General features: G+C 42.7%; 1 protein-coding gene across 1 annotated transcript in view; it reads left to right on the top strand.

Annotated features, from left to right (window-relative positions):
• Positions 1 to 25,508, top strand: part of b4galt2 (UDP-Gal:betaGlcNAc beta 1,4- galactosyltransferase, polypeptide 2) — an 83,610-nt gene that overhangs the window by 54,901 nt on the left and 3,201 nt on the right. Inside the window, exons 4-6 of the mRNA XM_076293621.1 lie at positions 6,488 to 6,675; positions 16,304 to 16,426; positions 24,243 to 24,347. Of these exons, the coding sequence (XP_076149736.1) occupies positions 6,488 to 6,675; positions 16,304 to 16,426; positions 24,243 to 24,347 (416 nt within the window). The remainder of the gene's footprint in view (positions 1 to 6,487; positions 6,676 to 16,303; positions 16,427 to 24,242; positions 24,348 to 25,508) is intronic.

Below are 25,508 nucleotides of genomic sequence, written 5' to 3'. Positions count from 1 at the left end.
CGATATAAATATTGTTTAATTTTGCGATTGAGATATCCACGCACTGACGCCCCCCCTGCGACGTGTTCGCCCCCCGGTTTTAGAGCTATTCTAAATGCAAAAATGCATAGAGGGAGTTATGACAAAACCGTGACTGTTAACAAACTATAAGCTATATAAGGTAGGCCCTATGCTAGGCCTATTACACAACACAAATTGTCGCTAGGCTATGCTGGCGACCCAAATAAAATCTCCGTTGGAACCAATGGCTTACACCTTACAGTATCAAGCTGCCACCTCTTGGCGAAAAAGTTAATAGTTTTGCATATCAGTAGTAATACATTTCACGTAGCTGTGAATCACGGAAAGGGCGAATGAAGTGGACACTTCTAAACGGAACCCAACCCACTGTACAGTAGCTCAAGGTCTGTGGCTAAAGCAGCCATAATGAAAGCGTTATCATTGTTTGGATACTTCACACACACGTGTTTTTTAATCGCATAGACTACAACTACCAAGCTGGAATCAAAGCACATCGACTCCCCTCTCACACCCTAAACACGCACTTCGAACAAACAAAAAGCGCCTCAGTCTCACGGAATAGCCATAGGCAAAACTGTATCTGACCCTTGTAAGTACGTTGGTACTAAATCATTCATCGCAAAGAATGATTTTTGTAGCACGTGCAACAAATATGTACAGCCCTGCCCTGAATACATCTCAACGTGCGCTCTAAAACATCTGGTTTAAATGGAGATTGTAGATCATCACGGGATCATAGACAGGTTATCTTTCAGGTAGCCTATATATTTTCCATTAAAAAACCATCACATAGCGAACGTGTTGTGGCTAACTCACTTAGCTCCTGTTAGTAGCCTAGGTTATGGTCATAAGCAAATGAGATGACAGTCGAAAGATACAATTAGTGCTGTTATCGATTTGCTTGGTAGCTTATAAACGCATTTATGGTTTTCTACAAATACATCAATAATCAAATTGGCCTCCATCACTCAACCATGCTAACGGTAACATTATTTTACCTACGTTCTGCTATTGATAGGATTAACGTAGCCTACCTGCAGTAAAAAACAAGCATGTCCGATAAACATTCTCAGATTTATTTCGGCTTCAAGAGGAAATGGGAATTACATGTCATGCAGAAATCATCCTACCCTTAGACGTTCTCTGCGGTAAACTACTGTAGCCTACAGTCTTGTCCTTGTAGGAAGCATAGTGTCTTTCCAACCCATTTAAGATTAACTTCCAACAAAATTACGTCTCACTGCAACGATGCGCCATCTAGTGGACAAACGACTACTTATCGCCAATACTGGAAATGCAGCCATGATGATGATGATGAATATTTATTTATGACCGCCGCTAGCGAAGCTAGCGAAGCGGTCATATAGGGATTGTCAAAGTTTTTTTTTTTTTTTTTTTTTTTTTTTTTTTCGTCATCTACTTCCTGAAATTTTGGTCAACGATACCCGGGGCACCGAAACACCGGGGCACATGAAATTTGGTGGGTATGTAGCCCCACTAGACTTTTACGGAAAAATTTCGTTTGGTCCCCGGGGGCCACTCCCCCTCCGCGCTGGGCCCCCCGAAACCCAAAAAATGCAGTTTTTCCTAAATAACTACCTGAACCGTGGCACCGAGGATGAAGAAATTTTTATGGTATGTTGGTCTCAAGGGCCCACATCAACTTAGCCCATAATCACTCATTTGTGATTTGCACCCCCCCGGTAAAAAATGAAAATGCAATATCATTCTGCTTTAATCGCCCCTCTCTTCAGTAAAGACGTTCAGAACTGCACCAAATTTTATGTGTATGATTAACCTGACATTCTCTGGGGGTATGCCAAGTTTCGTAGAATTTCATCCATGGGGGGGTCTAAAAAATTAAGTTATGTGTACATTTAGTGACTCTACACTCATTGGCCTGTAGATGGTGGTGCACACATATACACATGCACACACACACACAGGCACCCACATACTATCGGTATTAGAACGGCTGATACATAATTACAAATTCAGTAGGATTAAAAGAAAGCCAAAATAAATATTCATCATCATCATCATGGCTGCATTTCCAGTATTGGCGATAAGTAGTCGTTTGTCCACTAGATGGCGCATCGTTGCAGTGAGACGTAATTTTGTTGGAAGTTAATCTAAAGTGGGTTAGAAAGACACTATGCTTCCTACAAGGACAAGACTGTAGGCTACAGTAGTTTACCGCAGAGAACGTCTAAGGGTAGGATGATTTCTGCATGAAATGTAATTCCCATTTCCTCTTGAAGCCGAAATAAATCTGAGAATGTTTATCGGACATGCTTGTTTTTTACTGCAGGTAGGCTACGTTAATCCTATCAATAGCAGAACGTAGGTAAAATAATGTTACCGTTAGCATGGTTGAGTGATGGAGGACAATTTGATTATTGATGTATTTGTAGAAAACCATAAATGCGTTTATAGGCTACCAAGCAAATCGATAACAGCACTAATTGTATCTTTCGACTGTCATCTCATTTGCTTATGACCATAACCTAGGCTACTAACAGGAGCTAAGTGAGTTAGCCACAACACGTTCGCTACATGATGGTTTTTTAATGGAAAATATATAGGCCTAGGCTACCTGAAAGATAACCTGTCTATGATCCCGTGATGATCTACATCTCCATTTAAACCAGATGTTTTAGAGCGCACGTTGAGATGTATTCAGGGCAGGGCTGTACCTACACATATTTGTTGCACGTGCTACAAAAATCATTCTTTGCGATGGATGATTTAGTACCAACGTTACACCGGTCAGATACAGTTTTGCCTATGGCTATTCCGTGAGACTGAGGCGCTTTTTGTTTGTTCGAAGTGCGTGTTTAGGGTGTGAGAGGGGAGTCGATGTGCTTTGATTCCAGCTTGGTAGTTGTAGTCTATGCGATTAAAAAACACGTGTGTGTGAAGTATCCAAACAATGATAACGCTTTCATTATGGCTGCTTTAGCCACAGACCTTGAGTTACTGTACAGTGGGTTGGGTTCCATTTAGAAGTGTCCACTTCATTCGCCCTTTCCGTGATTCACAGCTACGTGAAATGTATTACTACTGATATGCAAAACTATTAACTTTTCGCCAAGAGGTGGCAGCTTGATACTGTAAGGTGTAAGCCATTGGTTCCAACGGAGATTTTATTTGGGTCGCCAGCATAGCCTGGTGACAATTTGTGTTGTGTAATAGGCCTAGCATAGGGCCTACCTTATATAGCTTATAGTTTGTTAACAGTCACGGTTTTGTCATGCAATGTCTATGCATTTTTGCATTTAGAATAGCTCTAAAACCGGGGGGCGAACACGTCGCAGGGGGGGCGCCAGTGCGTGGATATCTCAATCGCAAAATTAAACAATATTTCTATCGGGCGCCTACCATGGACTAGGCTGGGTGAAAATCAAAAGATTGAGCTTAACCATGGACCTCATGGTTGCAAAATGCAAGGGAACATGAATCAGCATATTATTTGCACAAACAATAACGGAGAGTAGCTCTTCAACTTTGCCCGTTAAAATGTGTATGAACAGTCTCGCAACGCATTTCATGAAGGCCCTTTTGGACATGTCAGTTATTTGCACCACTGGGTAAAACGGCATTTTGTTTTAGACTACTGGTATTTAATTTGTGCATTGACAATAAAGCTGAATATAATTTGAACTAGATGACTAAACCTATGCATATGTAGAAGAAGAAACATTCACAAAAATCCATGACATGACCTCTCTTCTTGATAGCTGTTGAAAACTGCATGGAACTGACAGGGATTGTTTTAGTTTAATAATAAATAAATAAATACATTATGCTGCTACCTTCTGCTTTTCCCAAATACAATGTAGCCTACAGGTGTACCTTTCATCAGTCCAGTTGCAATGGATGGACTATGATGAACTGCCCTACTTGTGATTGTTTAGAGATTTTAAAGGTTTTATAACAATGTTACAGATTTTTTGGCCCAGAAACAAATCTATTCACCTTTGCAGCGCCAGTAGGCTACTTTGTGTGCGGAATGTGTGCAAACACACATTCCAAACAAGCATACACAAAAGTTTCAAGAGTGGGGGATGGAGTAGAAGATGGAGACAAATTCATTAATATGATTTATTTTCGCGGAATGGATGTGCAGGACTGAGCGGCGGTCATATTTTGTACCGCTACGCGGTACATCTAGTTTGGCTTTCTTTTAATCCTACTGAATTTGTAATTATGTATCGGCCGTTCTAATACCGATAGTATGTGGGTGCCTGTGTGTGTGTGTGCATGTGTATATGTGTGCACCACCATCTACAGGCCAATGAGTGTAGAGTCACTAAATGTACACATAACTTAATTTTTTAGACCCCCCCATGGATGAAATTCTACGAAACTTGGCATACCCCCAGAGAATGTCAGGTTAATCATACACATAAAATTTGGTGCAGTTCTGAACGTCTTTACTGAAGAGAGGGGCGATTAAAGCAGAATGATATTGCATTTTCATTTTTTACCGGGGGGGTGCAAATCACAAATGAGTGATTATGGGCTAAGTTGATGTGGGCCCTTGAGACCAACATACCATAAAAATTTCTTCATCCTCGGTGCCACGGTTCAGGTAGTTATTGAGGAAAAACTGCATTTTTTGGGTTTCGGGGGGCCCAGCGCGGAGGGGGAGTGGCCCCCGGGGACCAAACGAATTTTTTCCGTAAAAGTCTAGTGGGGCTACATACCCACCAAATTTCATGTGCCCTGGTGTTTCGGTGCCCCGGGTATCGTTGACCAAAATTTCAGGAAGTAGATGACGGGGGAAAAAAAAAAAAAAAAAAACTTTGACAATCCCTATATGACCGCTTCGCTAGCTTCGCTAGCGGCGGTCATAATTAAGTATAAATCAATTTAGTAGATCTCTGATCAGTAAACAAAAAGTAAACTATACGCTATACGCTAAACTAAGTAAACTATACGCTATACGCTAAACTAACTTATTTTTTAGTTTAAAATAAGTATACTAACAGTACACTTCCATAAAAGTGCAGTAGCAATACAAAGGTCAACACCCCAATCCCCTCCCAGTCCCACTACGGACCTATGAAGCATCCAGAGAGATGGTTTATTTACCCACCGAGAGGCTGAAAATGATTTCCCCCACACTTCATTGGACACAATTAGTCTCTGTGGGACGATGACAAAAGCGCTGGTGCTCAGGTATTCACTGGGCTCTTTGAGGTGGAGTGAGGTGTTGAAGTTATGCATATTCCAAGAACGTCTTCAGGCCTACCTCAGACTCTATACTGTATCTGTAAAAAGGTTGTCTAGTCTCATAGGTTCAACAAAACCATCTGTGGGTAACTCAGTTTCTACAGAGTTCTCTCTCTCTGTCTGTGCGTGTGTGTGTTTCTTTTTTTTTGTTTTTGTTATTATTTTTTTGTTTTTTTCCTCTCTTCTGTGCCTCTGAAACAAGAATGCAGAAAAACAAACTGCAGAAAAATCCATGTCATTTTCTCACACAGCAATACAAAATGTTGTTGAATTGGGGACTAACTCCGTATTACCGCTGCATACTAAATGGATTTTTGTGATGTGTTGAGTCTATTTTGCCTTAAAGTAAAGTTGGTCCTGGTGTAGGTTTGTGTACATATTAAATGCATACTCTCATAGGTATGCTGTACAGCCACATTGTGATACTGAAACCATCAAAAGAAACTACGCAACAATTTTGACAATTATTTCCCTTCATGTTCCCCGTGGTGGCAGGAATGGGGCTGTGCTTCCTTGTTTATGTGTCTGTGCATGTGGCGAATTACCTTGAGATATGCTAATGTGTGTCTGACACAGATAGAGTTGGGCGGTGCGTTTCTTTTCAAATGCCAGTGGATTTGTGCCACGAGTTTTCACTAGAGAATAATTCGGTCAAATCTCAGGTATTAGTGGATTACATGGGATTATTTGTCACATAGGATTGTTGGCGCTAGATGCTACTTATGGTGCATTGCCTTACCTGAAATACCTTGCATTAGCTGAGGATAATGTGTTGTGACAAATTGCCATATCATGATATTAACTAACTAGTGATGGATGCAAAACTGCTGTCATATAACATTAGTCCCTTTGTGTCTGCACAGTCCTTGCAATAATGCCATATTTAGAACTAGGTAAACTTGTTTCTTAAAGATTGTGTTTGTCAGTGTGGGATACCATCAGAGGTTTGGCCTTTGAGGTGCCCCCCTACATCCACTTGTAAAAGCTTTTAGAGGGTCTATATGCCTTTGCCCTTTTACACAGTCATGCCGCAGTGTTTTTTTTTTGTTTTTTTTTTCAATCAGAGTTTGCCATAGATATGCAGAGCTGCAGAGATGCCCCTGTCAACTCATAGTCTCAAAGTAACTCATACTGTATACATATATGTGTTTCTCTCTTTGTGCTGTGTGTGTGTGTGTGTGCGTGTGTGTGTGTGTGTGTGTGTGTGTGTGTGTGTGTGTGTCTGTAGTTGGGGGAGGACACTTTTAACCGGGCCAAGCTGCTAAATGTGGGCTACACTGAAGCCTTGAAGGACGGTGAGTATGACTGCTTCATCTTCAGTGACGTGGACCTCATCCCCATGGATGACCGCAACCTCTACCACTGCTACGACCAGCCACGACACTTTGCCATTGCCATGGACAAGTTCGGCTTCAGGTTAGCTTCCGCTTTTGACTAGCTACCGTTTTTTTGTTGTTGTTTGTTTTCCTTCTATTTTGAGTGCATTTCTCGAATCACCATTAATGTTTGCGCATCTGTAAGTGCATTTCTAAAAACAGTTTGTAGTAACTGTACCACACAATGAATTACCTACAAAAGCATGTAACTGGCTTGAAATGCTTGCTCGTAGATATTTATGCCAGTGAACCCGTCAGTGCCATCAGAATGACAAGTCCTGTTATGACATGGTCAAAATGCTTAGCACTTTAAGCATAACATTTACTCAGCAACAGTTTACTCACTAAACACTCAGTTAAACTAACATGCAAATTTATGCAAACTATAGATAAGGGCTGAGACTCATGACTGTGTGAATTTCAGCTGTAGCACATTACTGTATGTGGGTGATTATTTTTTACAGTATAATTTTTAAGTACTGATAGTATTGTAGTTTGTTGCCAGATGATGTTAGTCATTTCGGTAACACTCCATAATAAGGTGCCATAATAAATAGCAAACTAGCAATTACCTAACCCTTTGTTAATATTTGTAAATTTTTACTAACATATCTATTTAGCACAAGTTAATAGTTTTTTCATCATTAATTAAATATTAGTTGTTTGCATAACATCTGTATGTTAATGTTGTTTTTAATGAAAGCAAATCTATTAACTAATATTGTATTAATTTGTGTTAATAGTTAACGAAACGTCACGAAAACATGCAAACGTCACGAAAAGAGGCAGAATATGGCAAGCGATTTTAACATTTACCCGCTAGACTGGATATGTATTGCAGATATCTGTAATTCAGTTTTGCCTAGTCAAAACGAACGTTTAAGATATCCGCAATTGAATTCTTGCTATCCATAATTGTCATTTTAGATATCCACAAAGACATTCTTCCTAGGACAAATGACGCCACATTTGCCATTAATTTCTATGGGGTTTATCATTACAGATATCTACAATTCAGTTGCCGATATCCACTATGTGAATTACGGATATCTGCAATTGAATTGTAGATATTGGTAATTCCAGTTAGAGATATCTACAATTTGATTCTGACTAGTCATAACTCTAGTTGAAGATATCTTTAATTCACCTCAATTCAAGATATCTACATGTTCCTTTTCAGATATCTTGAATTAAGTTTTGACTAGGCGAAATGACATTGTAGATATCTGTAAATTGAATTTTGACTAGTCAAAATGACGTTGTAGATATCTCAAACTGGAGTTAGGGATAGTCATAATTTGATTGTAGATATCTATTATCAAGTTATAGATATCTTGAATGAGTTTTGATTAGAGATATCTAAAATTGGAGATATCTATAACTTTCATTCTGCTTAGTCAAAATGTAATTATAGATATCTTGAATTAGAGTTTTGACTAGGCGAAATGACGTTAGAGATATCTGTATTGCTATGCAAATTACGCCCGCATTCCACTTTAGGCGGGAGCAGAGCGTGTTGTTGTTCAAATCATCAAATCACATAGCACCTGTAACTGTTAACTTTGTAATTAGCACTAATTAGCATCATGTCAGAGCAGCCAGAGGGCGAAGGAGTTTTTAATCGTCTTTTTAATGCTGCAGCCTATGCAAGACAGGAGCTGGCAGCAAGAATTGATGATTCAATGTTGCTTTGATTTTTTCGATTAGCCTACAGCCAACACCATTATGAATGGAGTTTTCTGTAGATGGTGCTGGTGCATTTAGTAGCCTAGGCCTACTAATTTATGTAGGCTACGAAACAGAGATCAAGCCAGTTGATAACGTGAGAGTCTAATAAACCACAGGGTGTCCCTGAGTTTTAGTTATTTTAGATGTCAACAAGACACAGCCATGACTGCTTCTTCTTCTTCCATTCATAGAAATAAGGAAATAAGCCCACTTCTTCTTCGATTATGTTGGGGAGGGGAAATTAGCCTACGGACAGAGAATGTCTAAGTAGACAGGCTCTGCTACGGATCTAAAGAGCAACGTCTTGCACAATAATTTGCACTAGTCATAATGACGTTTGAGATATCTTCACCTTTCATTCTGCCTAGTCAAAACTGAATTAAAGATATCTACAATTGTCATTTAAGATGTGTGACGAGTTGAATGTTGTTTTTAATGACATGATGACAGATATCTGTAATTCAGTTTTGCCTAGTGTCACGTCCCACTGTCTAGGGGTTTTGTGGGACATGAACAAAAGATAGGAGATGGCCAAAAAACTACTGCTGATGATCAATGCAACAATATTTATTTACAAAAATATAAGAAAAAGTATTATAGAACCAAAACTAAGGCTGCTACTAAAGTCCAAAACGAAAGGCCTCGAGCACAGGCCCAGGCAATTCCCAGCCTATTCCCGGACTCTCACTCCGAGAGCAGGCAGGAGCGATGGAGACAAAACTGCTGGAACGCGTGGCATGGCAGCGGCAAACCCAACCAAGATCGAGTGAGCGAGCGAACGAACGAGCTCCCGGATGACGTCAGCCGGCACCTTTTATAGGCCGGCCCAGCAATTAAGCCCCCTGCTGGACTGTCTGAAACACAACAGAAACATACAGAGGACAGACCAAAGCAAACAAACACTGATAAAACATACAGGGACGTAACACTAGTCAAAACTAAATTACAGATATCTCTATCTGACGTTTCGACTAGTCACAATTACGCTACAGATATCTTGAATGACAATTCCAACTATACAAAATGTAATTGCGACTAGTCAGAAAGACGTTGTTGATATCTACAATGTTAATTCCAGATAGTCAAACTTAGCGGGTAAATGTTAAAATTGCTTGCCATAGGCAGAAAGCGCCACAGAACAGCATAGAGCAATGCAAAAGAGCAAAAGAATAAAATGAGTTTTTGTGCTGAAAACTGCACCAATTCGAAATCACGATGGTTAGAGAATGTTAAATATGTTCAATATCCCTAACGGAATGCATGTCTTCGCCAAAAATCACAAAATACGATGTTATATTAATAATGCAAATGAACGGCAAACTTTGAAATATAGTTTGAAATGAGATGTTATTATTATTGAGACAACAGGGGTATACAAAAAAATCTGATTATAGCTTACAGCAGCCGACTATTTAGGTTAAGTTTATAACGTTGTGGACAGTGGTGGAATGTAACGAAGTACAAATACTTTGTTACTGTACTTAAGTAAATTTTCCACGTATTTGTACTTTACTTAAGTAGAATCTATAGTGCATACTTTTGACTTTTACTTCGTTACATTTTGCAGCATTTATCTGTACTTTTACTCCGCTACATATCTACAACACCATCGTTCCTTTTTACATTACATTTTATGATCAGTTTTTTTTTTCTCTTTGACAAACACGTTTGTTTCACCAGGGGGCTGGGTTGCTAAAGATCGTGCTACGTGCCCCGCTTCTAAATCTTTGAAACTAGTCTAGACCAGGCAAAGCGTGAGCTTGTAGCCATCTGCATTTGGTAGGCTATATTCACCAGACCCATGGCTATACTGGACATGCAACTGTGTTCTGTGCCCTGAGCATATGCTTGCCATTCTCTGTCTATTATCTGCAGCAGGGCCCCTCTCCGATGAGATTGCGAGTCCGCGGAGCAGCAAAGTTACAGGCTATGCCCATGCGTCTGTCACATGTCTGATCATTTGCGGCACAAATGAATGGTAGACTATAGAACCGCTGTCCAAAAAAAACTAAACATGTTCCGGATTAAAATATTTCTTAATTGTGTGATCAAATAAAGAGGCATAGCCTACATTTGGGGGGTAGTAAAGTGAGCGATCATTCAATGTTTATGCGCGTCTGCGCAAGTGAAACTGAACCTTATCATAAAAACACCTTTTCTGTTCAATCTGGACCGGCAGAATTGGCATTATGATCCACCGGACGTTTCCCTTGTCTACCCCGATAAACTTCAGGCTCTCGTGTTTTGCTGAATGATACTTAACTCAGCAGTCTCTGAATTAGTCTCCAGAATTGTAAGTCAGAATGTAAACTGGGCCACGGATGGTAAGCACAATTAGGCTACATCAGCTTAAAACTATCTAGCCTAGCATAACCTAAAACAGCTTTATTAAAATGCCACACCTCATAGGCTACTGATTTTTTTATAGGCCTAGATATTAAGATAATAAATCATTATGCAAGTACTTTTACTTTTAATACTTAAAGTACATTTAAAATCAGGTACTTTTTACTTTTACTTAAGTAGGGTTGGCATTGTGGTACTTTTACTTTTACTAAAGTAAATATTTCTCTGCTTATTTGTACTTTTACTTAAGTACTGAGTTTCAGTACTTCCTCCACCACTGGTTGTGGACGGCCACCAAGCGTCTTCTGCCCCACGTCTGCGCGCGCATCTAGTTTTGTTGGTAAACGGGAAACCCGTGTATGGTTGTTGGTCATAATGAAAACATTAATAAACGTTCTCTAAGTTGCTAGAATTGCACCCAAATCCTAACAATACATGTAAAGTAATATAATACAGGTGGTATATCGACGTTTTCAACTTGAAGTGCCCATATTATTACTATTTTTCAACAAGTTAAAATAGGTCTATGAGTTCCAGAAAACATGTTTCTGAAGTTGTTTGCTGGAAATAGCTTGTAGGAAAAGATTCTTACCTACCTCTATTACACTCTTTTTCAGTCCCTGTCAAAGTGTGCTGTTTCTGCTGCTCATTATATTACTGAGCTGCTGCTCACTTACCCACGCCCCACTCCATTAACTGTTACCAGGGTCATTCGTGCCAAATCAACAAATGCCTCCAGCCTAGCCTGACCATCTTGGCTTTGCCTCATACTTTATGTCAATAATGCTAAATATTACCCAACAACTACTGTGCAAAGGTTTAAGCTTGTATCTACATTATTTTCTGAGATATAGGCTTAAAAAGCCACTTGTAGAACTTGTAGGCTTGGTGTGGAGAGGTGGGGTATTGATTATGCAACGTCTGAAACACCCCTAACATCTACTACACCTTTGTTTTACATAGTATAGCCTGTAGCTAACACTTAGCCTACCATAATCTCTATGTAAAACGGTTAGCTTGCTAGCTAGCTATCTAACAGTGGAACTTCAGTAGCCTACAACATAAGCTTAGCTATCTCACCTAGTTGTAGGAAATATGTAAATGATGGAATTAGAATGAATCCCATGAACAAACAGATAACTCTTACACCAACCTTATTCTGTGCCTTTTATTCAGTGAGTAAAAATCCTTTTCCCTGCCCACTTCGATGCAGCTCCATAGGTTTCCATTATATTCACGTAACGTAGTTGCCCTAAAAGAAGGTGGTGGGTGGTAATATTGAAATGTTTCGGCTTGTGACGTCAAAAGCCTTGCCGATTTTGACCCGCTCACCCTGGAGGCTGAAGGCAGGATACATTCAGAAACCCATATCTCACTCAAAACAGCATGGGTGTTTTTTTTTTTCAAGTTTGTATGCGTGTGGAAGCACCAGAGACACACAATAACACATCAAATCCCAGAAAAAGTGTTTTTTTCATAATATGGGCACTTTAAACAACATTTCACAGTTACAAAATTAAAACAAAGTGGGGAGTGCTTTATACAGTCAACCTACCCAATGCAAAGCATACCGCTTCTGATCGGCTATGGCAACAATACAAGGACAAAACGCAGCAGAGCTGCAGTATACCGTTTCTCCAAAGGGGGCTCCAAAACACCAATCTCAATAAAGCTGCTTAATTACGACGAAAATCACATACAAACACTAAACTACATTTCTAACTCTGTTACACCCCCCTCCCCTGAATTTTACCAAATTGAAACAGCAACCAACTAGTACTTCCAAAGGCAAAGAGTACACTACTTTCAAACACTAGACAGAGGGTCACCAATTACAGGACAGCCAACAACAAAGGTATCCAATGAGGATGAAGTGGAAGAAGAGGTGTGCAAACACTCACACAACCAACCACTGGCAGTAGGGTGCCACACCCCACAAGACCATAAAGCCATAAACCATAAATTCCATAAATTCTCCACAAAGCTAATCAGAAAAGCTAGATAAATAATAATATGTCATTAACTTTTATATTAGCATATAGTTTGTAAATAAACTATATGCTAATTTAACATTTATAAATAACTGTTAATTAGTGCCAAAAATACATTTAGTTAACCATTAACAAATATTAATACAATATTAGTTAATACATTTGTTAAAACATTAACATACAGATTTTATGCAAAAAACTAATATTTAATTAATGATGAAAAAAACTATTAACTTGTGCCAAATAGATATTTTAGTAACAATTAACAAATATTAACAAAGGGTTAGGTAATTACTAGTTTGCTATTTATTATGGCACCTTATTATGGAGTGTTCAGTTCAATTATACAGTACTGCAATGTTTACAAAATTATATTAGACAAAATTAGAAAAGTAAACATTGGAAACTCCCCTTTGGCAGAACTACAGTAGTTCCAGTATTGTGTTAGTTTCATGTTGCCTCTATAGGCATGGTTGGAGATGTTCTTTGTGTTATATGTACGTCTGTATGTCTGTCTCACCAATTCTCGTGAATGTGATATCTCAAGAACAGATAACATTTCTTATTTTGGTGCAAGCACTTGATATGGACAGATGAGATGGTGAGATTTTGTATGTCAAAGGTCAAGGTCTACAGTACACAACCTTACACTCTTGTGAACACATATCAGGAACACTAAAAATGATAGAAGTTCCTATGCACAGCCTTCCAGGTGCTAGTGAGGTGAAGTTGTTAAGGATCACCGCACACTGGTGGATTTTCTTTGCTGGTTTTATTTTTCAGTGAACAACGTGTTTTGCCAATGCTTCATCAAGTTCTCTCTTGAAGAGTTAAGTTAAACTCTTGGTCTTGAAAAATAAAACCAGCAAAGAAAATCCACCAGTGTGCGGTGATCCTTCACTTTTTTTAAACATACTGTATCAGGAAAACCTTGAATAAATCTAGAACAAACAGACTCATGTACTAATGGATGAACTGATTGCAAGTTTGGTGGTCAAAGCTCAAGTTCCCAATAATGCATGTAGACTGAAGCTGAACTGGTGTATGGAGTCACTCAACCATGGGGTGGTAATTAATTATAAAATTCTAATTCTAGGAGTAATAGCAGTGATGGTAGTTCTTGTTGTTGAAGTTATTAATAGTAATAGTTATTGTAGTAATGTTGGGTTTTTGCAGTACAAGTTGATCAGAGGGATTCATATGAGCATATTACTGCAGATTTCTGCATGATTACTTTCTTCCACTATTATGACTGTGAACACTGGAAGTAGAACAAAAACACTTCAGTCTTGATGGACAGACCCTTTCTACAGAAGCAGCAGGGTCAATGGAACTTATTTAGTGTGAGATTCTCCAACTCTCTTCAATTCGTAATAGTCTGGGAAATTAAAGTGGAGCCAAAGGTCCTCTGAAGTTTTGTTGCCGGTGAGTTTGAAAGAGGAAATGAGTCTGTCTTGCATCTGCTGCCAGACAATCTGGCCTTTTGCTCTTGCGAGGCTTCATTTCCCTGCTTTTTTGCTGGGGCCAGTGGAGCCGTGCTGCATCCGGACGCTTCACCTGCCACTGTTAAGACCCCTAGGAAGCGAGGCAAGGAGAGGAGGAGAGTCATCTCCACGTCAGTGCTATTAGTGCCTTCTGCTGAACTCATTTGACTTCATCATCACTTTTCATCCTTGGGATGATTACCATACCTAACCAATTTTACCAAATTACTAGTCTAAAATAGTGAACCCACCACACACACACACACACTCCTAACTCCACCACAACCAGCTCAACCTTCTCCTTCTCCGCATTTGTTACCTGCAAGCTCTCTCTGAAATGTCACGTCACTGACTGACACTCTGGAAAAGTCAGCTGCTCCCTCATTTTCTCCTCTCACATTGCTGTCAAACCCGGGACCTTCAAGGGACGTGTGTCGACTCTCTCTCTCTCTCTCTCTCTCTCTCTCTCTCTCTCTCTCTCTCTCTCTCTCTCTCTCTCTCTCTCTCTCTCTCTCTCTCTCTCACTCTTCTCACCAGGCTCCTCATCCCATCAGCCGCAGACAGGCATGGTCTCTGATGGAGAATTCCATTCCATGTGTGTGGATGCCAGTTTTGTCCACAGCCCTTAAAGAGTCTGTTCCATTAGTGTTAATGACCATTAGCTGCAGAGGCATCTCAGCCGTTCTCTCTCTAGGAAGATAGGCGTTACTTAGTTAGCATTAGCATTATCAATTAGCATTAATAATAAATTAAGATAACTCTTTAAATGTTTCTTTTCTCTGTCTCGCTCTCTACCCTCCATTCTCTTGTACGCACTCTCTGTCTCTCATACACATGCAGAATTGCAGATGTGCTCTGACTCAATTCAAATCGATTTTTTTTGTCAATATTTGACCATTTTCCCTCTATTTGCAAGATAAAGAATGTTAAGCCTTTCCATTTCCTCCCAGGAACAACGTTATACACTTCCAAAAGGTCTGGTCGGAGTCTGCTGGTAATGGGGCAGCGTACGTCACACGTGTACCATAGCAACAACACTGTGCTGCCCGCAGATGCACCTGCCTGTTAATCAGCTTGATAATATAGAATTATTATATAATTAAAATTTATAATCGCAATTGATCCCTTTGTCCGAAACATCCAAGTCCACTTAGAAATTTCAGCTGGCTGCATGTGATGAAGTGTCTGTGTAAGTCTGTGAGCGTGATCACTTCACAACAGCAGATGGCTTCATTCAACCAACCCCCCCCCCCCCCCCCCCCCGGCACACACACACACACCCGTGTCTCTTTGACGTGAGTATGTGAGTATCTGTGCTGTGTCACTCGTTAAACATGTCTGTGTGAATCCCCCTCCATGTGTGAGTGTTTGTGCATGTTTGTGTGTATGTATGTCTCTGTACTGGGTAACATGGTATCCATTCATGTGTTTACATACACACACACACACACACACACACAAACACACTCTGACTTGTTCCAGGCTCCAGTCTTCCATGTCTGTCAGTTCCACCACCACCCCCCTGGTGTCTGATGTACGGGAGACATGTGTGTGTCCCGTCTGCTCACTTCACACGCCGCGTGCTGGCGTGGCAGTGTGCTCTGGTTGGTTTTTTTGTACCCACTGCTCTGATGTGAGAAGCGCGCGGGTTGGGTGTCGCAGGAGACACCGATGAAATGGAGAGATGGAGGAGAGACAGAGAGAGAGAGAGAGAGAATGAGAGAGATCTGATATCATTTTGCTCAGTGCTCGAGCCCCTCAGGGGATGTGGGGGATATTCCTGAGGGGGTTTAGCTTGTGTGATGTGCTCGCGGAATCATGTGAACTCCAAGAGCCTCAGTGGGTTTCCAAAATCCCACTGAAGGAGCGAGAGACGACAGCTAGCTTCCCAGCCTGCCACTTTTGTAGACTCTTTTTGTAGACTGTCACAAACGCAGTTACCATGCCCTGTAAAGAACTGAGAGTGTTTAGCTGCTGTCCAGATGGACTCAGTTTTCCTCTTGCTTGTTGACGGTCATACAGATGTTTACTCAAAGAGATTCTTGTGCTGATATTGTGACAAACGCCAGGCTTTAACAGACCTTTCTTTTTCCCTTCCCTCTGTCACCGTTCCCTGCAGGCTGCCTTATGCGGGCTATTTTGGCGGAGTCTCTGGCCTCAGCAAAAAGCAGTTCCTTAAAATCAACGGCTTCCCCAACGAGTACTGGGGGTGGGGAGGCGAAGACGATGACATCTTCAACCGGTGAGGCTCTGGGTTCTGTGCTGGGGATGTCATGAACTGCACATGAAAGTAGCAATATGGGAGATTTGTGAGGTGCTTTGTGTGTGTGTGTGTGTGTGTGTGTTGGAGGCTCATACATTTTCTTCACAGGTAGCTCACTGGGCTCCTTAGACAATTGTTGAAATTTTGTTCCCTACTTGCAGCCATGTCGTCTCCTTATCTTTCCTGGGCACAAAGTCTTTCAGATGCTCCTTGTTCCCCGTAACATCAGTTAGATTCAAAACCCCGGTCATATGGGAACAAACCTACAGTACAGTACTTGCATTTCAAAGACTGACTTCAAAATGCATTCAAAGATCTATCTATCTGTCTGTCTGTCTGTCTGTCCGTGTAACAGCCAGTAATGAAGTATTAGTATTCAGACATTTTATGAAGATGGCGTTCATTTCCTGTCTGGTTCTTCTCTTGGGAGCAAAAGCCATATATTATTCATCAGTCATTATTGTTACTTATCAGCCGTGCGCTCTCTGAACAGCTGAGAGCAGTGGCAGAATGGTGCTGATGAAGTAGGAAAACAAAGGATTATTGGAGACACTCTGTGATTGCTGTAAAAAACTCACGTCGGCGCAAGCAATTTATGGGCTTCTTAGTCACACATCAGTTGCAAAGCTAAGTTTCTATTATCTCTCCTTGGAAGCCTTCCATGAGGCAGGCCTTCAGTGGAGAGCAAACTCCCTGGTCCTGTATATGTCTCTGTCTCCCTCACGCTAATGTATACAAACAGGAGATGGGGCATTTTAAGACAGGTAGTTTCCATATCTCTCTGTCTTATCAGGCCTTTCACCTGGGTTGCATTATGAATGATCCATTATGTTTACCGTAAGTTAGTAGCAGGAGAGATGAGAGGCACTGATGCCAGTGTGAATCATCCTCAACACTTGGGATGCGCTCTTCCACCGGCAAGTCTGTTGTTCTGCTGTGGTAGCGCCAAAACCTCAAAGAAGCTCCTGCTGCCAGTGTGTCTCACACACTCACACACAATCTCTCCCTCCCTCCTGTCTACAGTAAGTACTCTGAGACCGGGACACGGACATGCACAAGCTGTCTCCTCTACTGACATTAGTCCCTGTGGATAATAAATAGCTCTTCCCATCTTTTCTCCCTCTCTGAGTTGTTGAGTGACTTTTCTGTCTAACCTCTCTCTCTCTCTCTCTCTCACTCACTCACTCACTCACTCACTCACTCACTCACACACACACACACACACACACACACACACACACACACACACACACACACACACACACACACACACACACACACACACACACACACACACACACACACACACACACACACACACACGCACATGCACACAAGGCCCTTGAAATATGATAACGGCAAATAAAAAGATACGGGCATATCATAGAGAAGCTGTTTGGGAATCACCCAGTTTCACACTTGAGCGTTTTAGCTGTTTATTTTGGTCTCGACTGCCGAGGGGCCGGGTCCCGGTGATGTGATAAAAGACGTCTCTGCTCATCTCTCCGCCTGCTGCCTCACTGTCGGCAGGAGCCGACACGATTGGGAGGATGATATAAAAAAGCTTTTAGGGCATGATAGCTGCAATAGCTTTGATGCATTAAAGCTTCCAGATTTCCCCCGAGATCACTCTTTCAGCAGGACTATTTTTATTGCAGCGGATGTAGGAGAACAATGGAATATTATTTCAGAGTTTCATTTGTGTGTTGATGTTGGGGGTACGGTAGGGGTGGGGGGGTTGGTTGATAATTAGGAAGCTATCCGCATTGTCAGAGTGGTTGTCATATTACAGAGGTGTGTCATGGGAAGTCTTTGATGTGTCTGTGGATTAGATTCAGCCTGTGACAAGTGTATGACTTTATTGCATGAGAATCCAGCGTGTGAAAATACCAATGCAATAGAGAAAAGTGTACAGTGTGTGTGAAACACAACTGACGATGGATCGGTTGTTATTAGATGAAAGAGAAAGTGTTCGTGGTTATGTTGGTGGCAGTGAGAACAGCAGTGGTAGGAGTGTAATGGTAAGAGTTGTTCCGCCTCAGCCAGAGCCTTCCTCGTGTGAGAGAAATGATACTGCTGAGAGAGAGAGAGAGAGAGAGAGAGAGAGAGAGAGAGAGAGAGAGAGAGAGAGATTGGCATGCGGGCACGGCTCTCTCCATCCTCCCGCTTCACTAGCCCGCTGCCCTCCGTCAGTCAGGGCCTCTTCCTCATTATCTCCCCTGGGGAGGGTGTCGGGGGGTAGGCAGGGGGTCCTGGCTGGCTGGCGGGCGTTTCCCAGAGGCATGGCTGCTTCACTGGTGCTGGTCTGGAGGGAGCCCTTGGAGCTCCCCGCCTGCCTCATGGAGAGGTGCTCAATGCTCAGCGCCTCCAGACGCAGGCTCTGATAGGGGGGAGGACAGCTAGCAGCAGCCGCCCTGCAGACAGAGGAGAGGAAGTACATGAGAGCTGCTTTGGAAGGGATGTACAGCAGTACACACGGTATGCAATTCACATGTACACTCTTATAAATGTACACATGCACAGTATACATATACACATACAGTACACATATACAAGCATGCATACATATACATATATGCACACACATACACACACACACACACACACACACACACACACACACAAAACAATGTCCACTTTCAGATGACAGCCTGCCTTTGTGCTGGTGTCTCCATTTCAGTGTCTCAGTCTGTCGGAAGGCACATCAGCTGGCATCAGTGTCCTCCCACATCTCAAGAGGGTGCCACGCTATCCTGAGGTCTTATGCCCCGCTCAGGCACGCTAGCCTGTGAGTCCCCTAGGCCAGTACAAGGCCTAACCCCCCATCCCTCAGGACAGGCTCTGTCCCGTTAGACTGCATCGTGTCGGGGCAGTGTGCTAACAGGTCAGAGGTCAGCATCGAACATGCCCGGGGTCGCTGAGATCAACAGTCGCAGCCAGCAGCCTCATTTCATTATCTTCGGCGACAAAGGCGCTATGCGCCGGGCCACGCTCCGCTACAGCATGGCACTTACTGCTGCTGCTGCTGCTTGAGCAGTAAATATGGCCTTGGCTGATGTATTTAAAATAGTTTTTTTGCATTTCTCTGTGCTGCAGTACATTCTCTTTTTTTGTGACCAAAATGGCCATGCATAAGATAGAGCTAGAGGGTCTTTCCAACTTAGTCGTCCTGCTCCGAGTATGGGTCACATAATGCTGCATTTGTGTGTGTGTGTGTGTGTGTGTGTGTGTGTGTGTGTGTGTGTGTGTGTGTGTGTGTGTGTGTGTGTGTGTGTGTGTGTGTGTGTGTGTGTGTGTGTGTGTGTGTGTGTGTGTGTGTGTGTGTGGTGTGTGTCAGTGAGGCAGAGATACAGCGAGAGACCGATGAGAGAGAGAGAGACGGATGTGATGGGAATGGAGAGATGATGGAGGACGGTCTGGGATGAGTGCAGAGCCGGAAATGGAAGAAAAGCGATCAGTCACATAGAGCCTCATCTCGCTGATGCACCACCCCACGCATGCACGGATGAATGCGCACTCACTCACACATGCACATGCACGCGCACACACACACACACAAACACACAAACACACACACACACACACACAAATTCACAGCTATTGTTAGAAAGAGACATGATGGAAATTGGAAATGCAGACCATGAGAATAGCAATGCACATCTCGTGACAAGCAGAGCTGTTCATCCAACAGTATGTCTAGAGTCTAGTGTGTGTGTGTGTGTGTGTGTGTGTGTGTGTGTGCACGTGTGGGAGTGTGTGTGATTGCATTGTGACCATAGCATTGGAATTTTCCTCTGGAGAATGTCTGTATATAAGTCACATTGTGTGTAGAGCCAGAAAAACTCAGAAAGAGCCATTCAAGGAAACTCGCAAAGTAACCATGCACCAGACCCTAACCATGTACTTTTCTACTCTGAGAGAAAAGAAACAAGAGTTTCTGTAGCGTAGTGAATCTCTGAGTTTTTTCCGTGCCTAGAGGACGGTGAGAGAGGGTGAAGGAGGCTCCCACACTGCCTTAGGGAGCAGCTGAAATCACTGCCCGTCAAAGAGTGACCGTCCGGGGAAGAGAGGATGCAGATGACACAGTCTCCCTCTGTCTGTGTCTAATGTTCCCTCTGACAAGCCAGGAAAAAAGAACGAAAAGAGAGAGAGAGAGTGTGTGTGTGTGTGTGTGTGTGTGTTGAGAGTACTGTTGTTCCCTGTGGGCACGTTTAGACAGACTCAGACCAACGACTCACATACACGACTCCCTGACTGTCAGCATCTGTGGTCTGGTGGAGTATGGAAACCCTGAAGGGACATTTCCCCTTCATTTCCAAAGCCAGACAGGTGTGCTGTAAATGTAGAATGGCACTCTCTGCCAAGACATCTTGACTTGAAGTGTCTGCTACCAGATGGCAGTTCTGAAGGGCAAAGCGAGACATCATACATAAGAGCTGAGAGACTTCCATTCGTCCTCTATAGCTACAATTAGTTTCTCCTAATGTTGACATTAGTGCGGAGGCCTTATGTCAAGACCTTTTAGTCGCATCCAATAAAGCCGTTGCTGTAATTATAGTAATTGGGGCATTAGCTGTTTATAAATGTGTCTGCTGGTGAAAGCCCAGGGCAGGCTTGTTTATCTGTCTTGACAGTGCATTAGCTTATTTATCTGCCCAACAGACAAAGTTGATGAGCACATGACTCAGATGCATAGATACACTGCCTGACTCTAGACATGCTGTTGGATGAACAGCTCTGCTTGTCACGAGATGTGCATTGCTATTCTCATGGTCTGCATTTCCAATTTCCATCATGTCTCTTTCTAACAATAGCTGTGAATTTGTGTGTGTGTGTGTGTGTGTATTTGTGTGTTTGTGTGTGTGCGCGTGCATGTGCGTGTGTGAGTGAGTGCGCATTCATCCGTGCATGCGTGGGGTGGTGCATCAGCGAGATGAGGCTCTATGTGACTGATCGCTTTTCTTCCATTTCCGGCTCTGCACTCATCCCAGACCGTCCTCCATCATCTCTCCATTCCCATCACATCCGTCTCTCTCTCTCTCATCGGTCTCTCGCTGTATCTCTGCCTCACTGACACACACCACACACACACACACACACACACACACACACACACACACACACACACACACACACACACACACACACACACACACACACACACACACACACACACACACACACACACACACACACACACACACTCACTCATCTCTCATGTTTTTCAGTCTTCTTTTTACCTCCACTCCATTCTGCCCTTTCTCTCTCTCCCTCTCTCTTTCTCTCTCTCTCTGTTTTCTTCCACTCTGCTCGGGAAAAATTAAGAAACACTGATGATTTGGACTCCCCTTGACTCTACGAGTCTAATGCAATTAAATGAACTGCAGGGAAGAGGAAGAGAAAGGAGATCTGTAGAAATTCACAGCTAATCCAATCAAAGCTCGTCCAGAGGGCCTAGACGCAGTATTAATTATTACTGCTGGAGTTTCAACGAGGAAAAGCCTTTGGAATCGGGCCTTGTCTCATTAGCTGATGGCGATGGCCCACTCACATTTCATTACTTTATCTCCGACAGAACACGGCAAACGCTTGGATGACAAAAGCCGCTGCTATTTTTTTCCGGTGATTCTGTATGTCTTCACGTCTTTGTATGGGTAGCGTTACTCTCTGAGGGCAAAATGAATCTAAAGAAAGTATTATTTTTTTTGTAGCTTTATGGCATTTTTTCCTCAAGGTTACTGTAATGTTTTACTGTAGTGTTCCCTTATCTGAAATGGTCTTCACTGAGGCATGTGAAGATTGAACAGTACACTCAAAGGAGACTCTACTTGCATGGTATAGATTCTGCAGTTTCATTAAACCATTTCACCATTCATGCATAGGAAGGCACTTTCAAGAAGTGCTGCAGTTGAGAGAGTGCCATTGCTAAAAGAGATTTAATAGCCTACATATGGCTAACTAGCATCGGGGCTCTTTGCACAGGTGTGTGGATGCTGGGAAAGCACTTCCTTGAAGAACAAGCTGTGGTGACACTCCTGAAGTCAGTATGGCACCTCTTTCTGTGAGTCACTCTCACAGCTTTAGTCTGCTCATCAGGCCATCTTGTGATCATGCTTACAAGCGTTTTGATAAAGCATAGGATATGCTATCTTGACTAATAACTAGAATATATTTTTTATCATCATCATCATCATCATCATCATCCTCACCCATTATAATCATCATCTTCCTCCTCACCCATCATCATCACCCATTATCCATCATCATTTTCATTTCTCCAAACACAGTCTTGGATGTGTTCCAGGCCTCATGCGGTGCCCCAAGTTAAAAATAGCCGATGGTCGGCCCTCCTTGCCAAGTGGCCTCTGGACGGGGCCAAGCCCATTTGGGCTGTAAATGATATCCTAGTGCAGCCGGGTCTCTCTCCTGGCATCCTCCTGCCTGGGCCTGGCACTAGTGATCACCGTCAGTCATCTGGCTCCCTGTTTACCTACGTGAAATAGAGGGCAGCCACAAACACACAGAGACACACACACACACACAGACACACACGCACACACACACACACACACACCACATGCACACACACACACCACATGCACACACACACACATTTGCCTGTGTTTGTGAAATAATTGTGCTGTTTCTGGGTCAAGAATACACAGAGATTATTTCAAATCCTTCTTCTGAATTATGCATCACAATGCTGTCTGTCTTGTGTTATTATTGGGGGAAATGCACAAACTGTGACATACAGACACACACACACACAGACGGAAAGACATAGACGCAGGCATGCATCCGTGGGATTTTCATCTAATCAGATGCTATAAGAAGGGTTTCTTGTCCTCAGCTGCATCAGTATGACTGGGTCAGGCCATGGTGTTGATGTGGGCAAACATAAGAATTCCTGTAAGTGGACTTTGCCTGAGAGCCAAGGAGGGAGATTAGAATGGTTGGATTGTTCAAGCAATTCTGTGTGGCTGTAAGCTGCTGTTCTTTAAACAATTGGGTTCATTTTTTTTTTTAGAGATATTGTGTGTGTGTGTGTGTGTTTGCGTGTGTGTGTGTGCCTGTGTGTGTGTGTGTGTGTGAGTGAGTGACTGTGTGTGTGTGTGTGTGTGTGTCTGTGTGTGTGCACACGCAGGCAGGAGTGTTTGTATGTGATTATCGGATAGTCTTCAGGAAATCCCCACAGGCCACAGCAAAGAAAGGTGTTGCCACATACAGTGTACTGTAATGCTTCGTGGCTTATGCTTGCCACCGGGTGAATGAACCTTTGATGAGGTCAAGCTGCTCTGTTTTTATTGGTTGTCAATCAACAGAAACCCCCCTGAAGACTCCCTCACCGCTATCAGGCTGGCGTGGAACTATCAGACCAACTTTTACAGGGCTCATTCTGTAACTCCCAGCTTCCAGTCTGCTCTTCTCTCTCTCTCTCCCTCTCTCTCTCGTGTATCTCCATGTTCTCTTTTTTTGTTTCTCTCCTTTAAAAATGCCTCTCTGTCACACATCGCACTGTCGATTCAGCAGTAGAAACATACAGCTGCTATCTCAGAGTTCTTACAGAGGGGGAATGTAGCATCCCTGACGTCGGCCCCAGTAGCTCATGTGGTAAATGAGATCATAAGCACCTGTTGGCTGATAATAACACTCATGTTCTATAGGCTCGGCACCCAAGGAGCACGCGTATATAGATAAGGACGGAGATTGGCTCTATGCTCTTAGTTGATATGCATCTATAGACTGGAACAAATGTGAATGTTAACGTGGGGTGTTGTTTGTCCGTCCACAGGATCACGCTGAATGGGATGAAGGTGTCCCGGCCAGACGTGAAGATCGGTCGCTATCGGATGATCAAGCACGAGAGAGACAAGCACAACGAGCCCAACCCCCAGAGGTAAACCTCTTATTACCATCTCATCATTACTCTCATCATTAAGGGCCTCGGTTTATTTTTTTATTTAGTATTTTTTGCAGAGTGCAGGTTCCGTGCTTGACGTCTGTTGCGGTGTTTAATGAATGTGTCCAACGGCCGCTGCCGCGGTGACCCTTGGAGGAACGCTTTTCTGCTTAGCCCGACATCTGTGCAGTTCACTGACCTAATGTCGGCGCGTGTTTAAGGCCCTCTTGAGTTCAACGATGCTGCTCTCTCCCCGCTGCCCTCGTCCAAGGAGCGCTGGGCGTGTTTATCCGCCGCTAAAGAGCACTCTTTCATGCATGAGCAGCTCATCCATCAGGGCCTCTCGAGTCAGTGACTGCCATCGCTGTTCGCGGTGTGGATCAGCGTGTGCCATCATTCAAGGACGTGGGCTTTTTCTCAGACGCCCCAAACCTGTTAAAGAACCTCGGGATGGCTTTTGAAAGCAAAGTTGGATTGATACTTGTGATATTTGGATACGGGTCATCATCCATAGCCTGTTCACTGTGTAATAATAACTCTCTCAAAGTGCTCTCTCTCTCAATCACTTTCTCTTTGTTATTTCTCGTTATTCATTTCCTTCGAGGGCGTCCAAAAACCAATCGCAATGACTTCACCAGTGTGAGGTTACATTAGGAGCACTCTCGTCTTTCATTTCCCATGGAGAGGAGAAAGTGCAAGGTGCTAGTGAATGAGTTGTCAGAGCGAGTCCTGCTAAACTGAAACATACCTCCGCAAAGTGGGCCTTCTGCTTCTTAAGTTTGCGCTCCATCAAACAAACAGAGGAAGTTAGTCAGGTGACAGAATGGGAAGGGAGACGCTGGTAGGATAATTACTTACTAACAGACACCGGTTTTTCGGTGCTGTCTTCACTTGTGTGAACAGGTTTGCTTTGTTTGCACATTTTGTGTTGTTTGGAGCTAATGAGCCACAGGAGATGGGTCCAATTAGCAGGCTGTGATGGCTTCATCGGAAATGGAAAAAAAGCTAATCAGATATTACAAAAAAAAAATGAAAAGGGAGATGAAAAAAGGTTTTGCTGTGAAAAATTCTTCTCGCAATTAAAAATCTGCTCTCTCAAAACAGCTTTTTGGAAAATAATCGTCTCTTTTGTCCTTCACTTTTTTTTTTATCTGTAGA

The sequence above is a fragment of the Alosa pseudoharengus genome, unplaced genomic scaffold (genome assembly GCF_046254945.1).
Source record: "Alosa pseudoharengus isolate Yale_2024_CS ecotype anadromous, Long Island Sound unplaced genomic scaffold, YU_APseudo_1.1 YU_APseudo_1.1_scf_2, whole genome shotgun sequence".
Taxonomy (NCBI): domain Eukaryota; kingdom Metazoa; phylum Chordata; class Actinopteri; order Clupeiformes; family Clupeidae; genus Alosa; species Alosa pseudoharengus.
The sequence above is the reverse complement of the archived record's forward strand: the minus strand, read 5'-3'. Positions and strand labels throughout refer to the sequence as shown.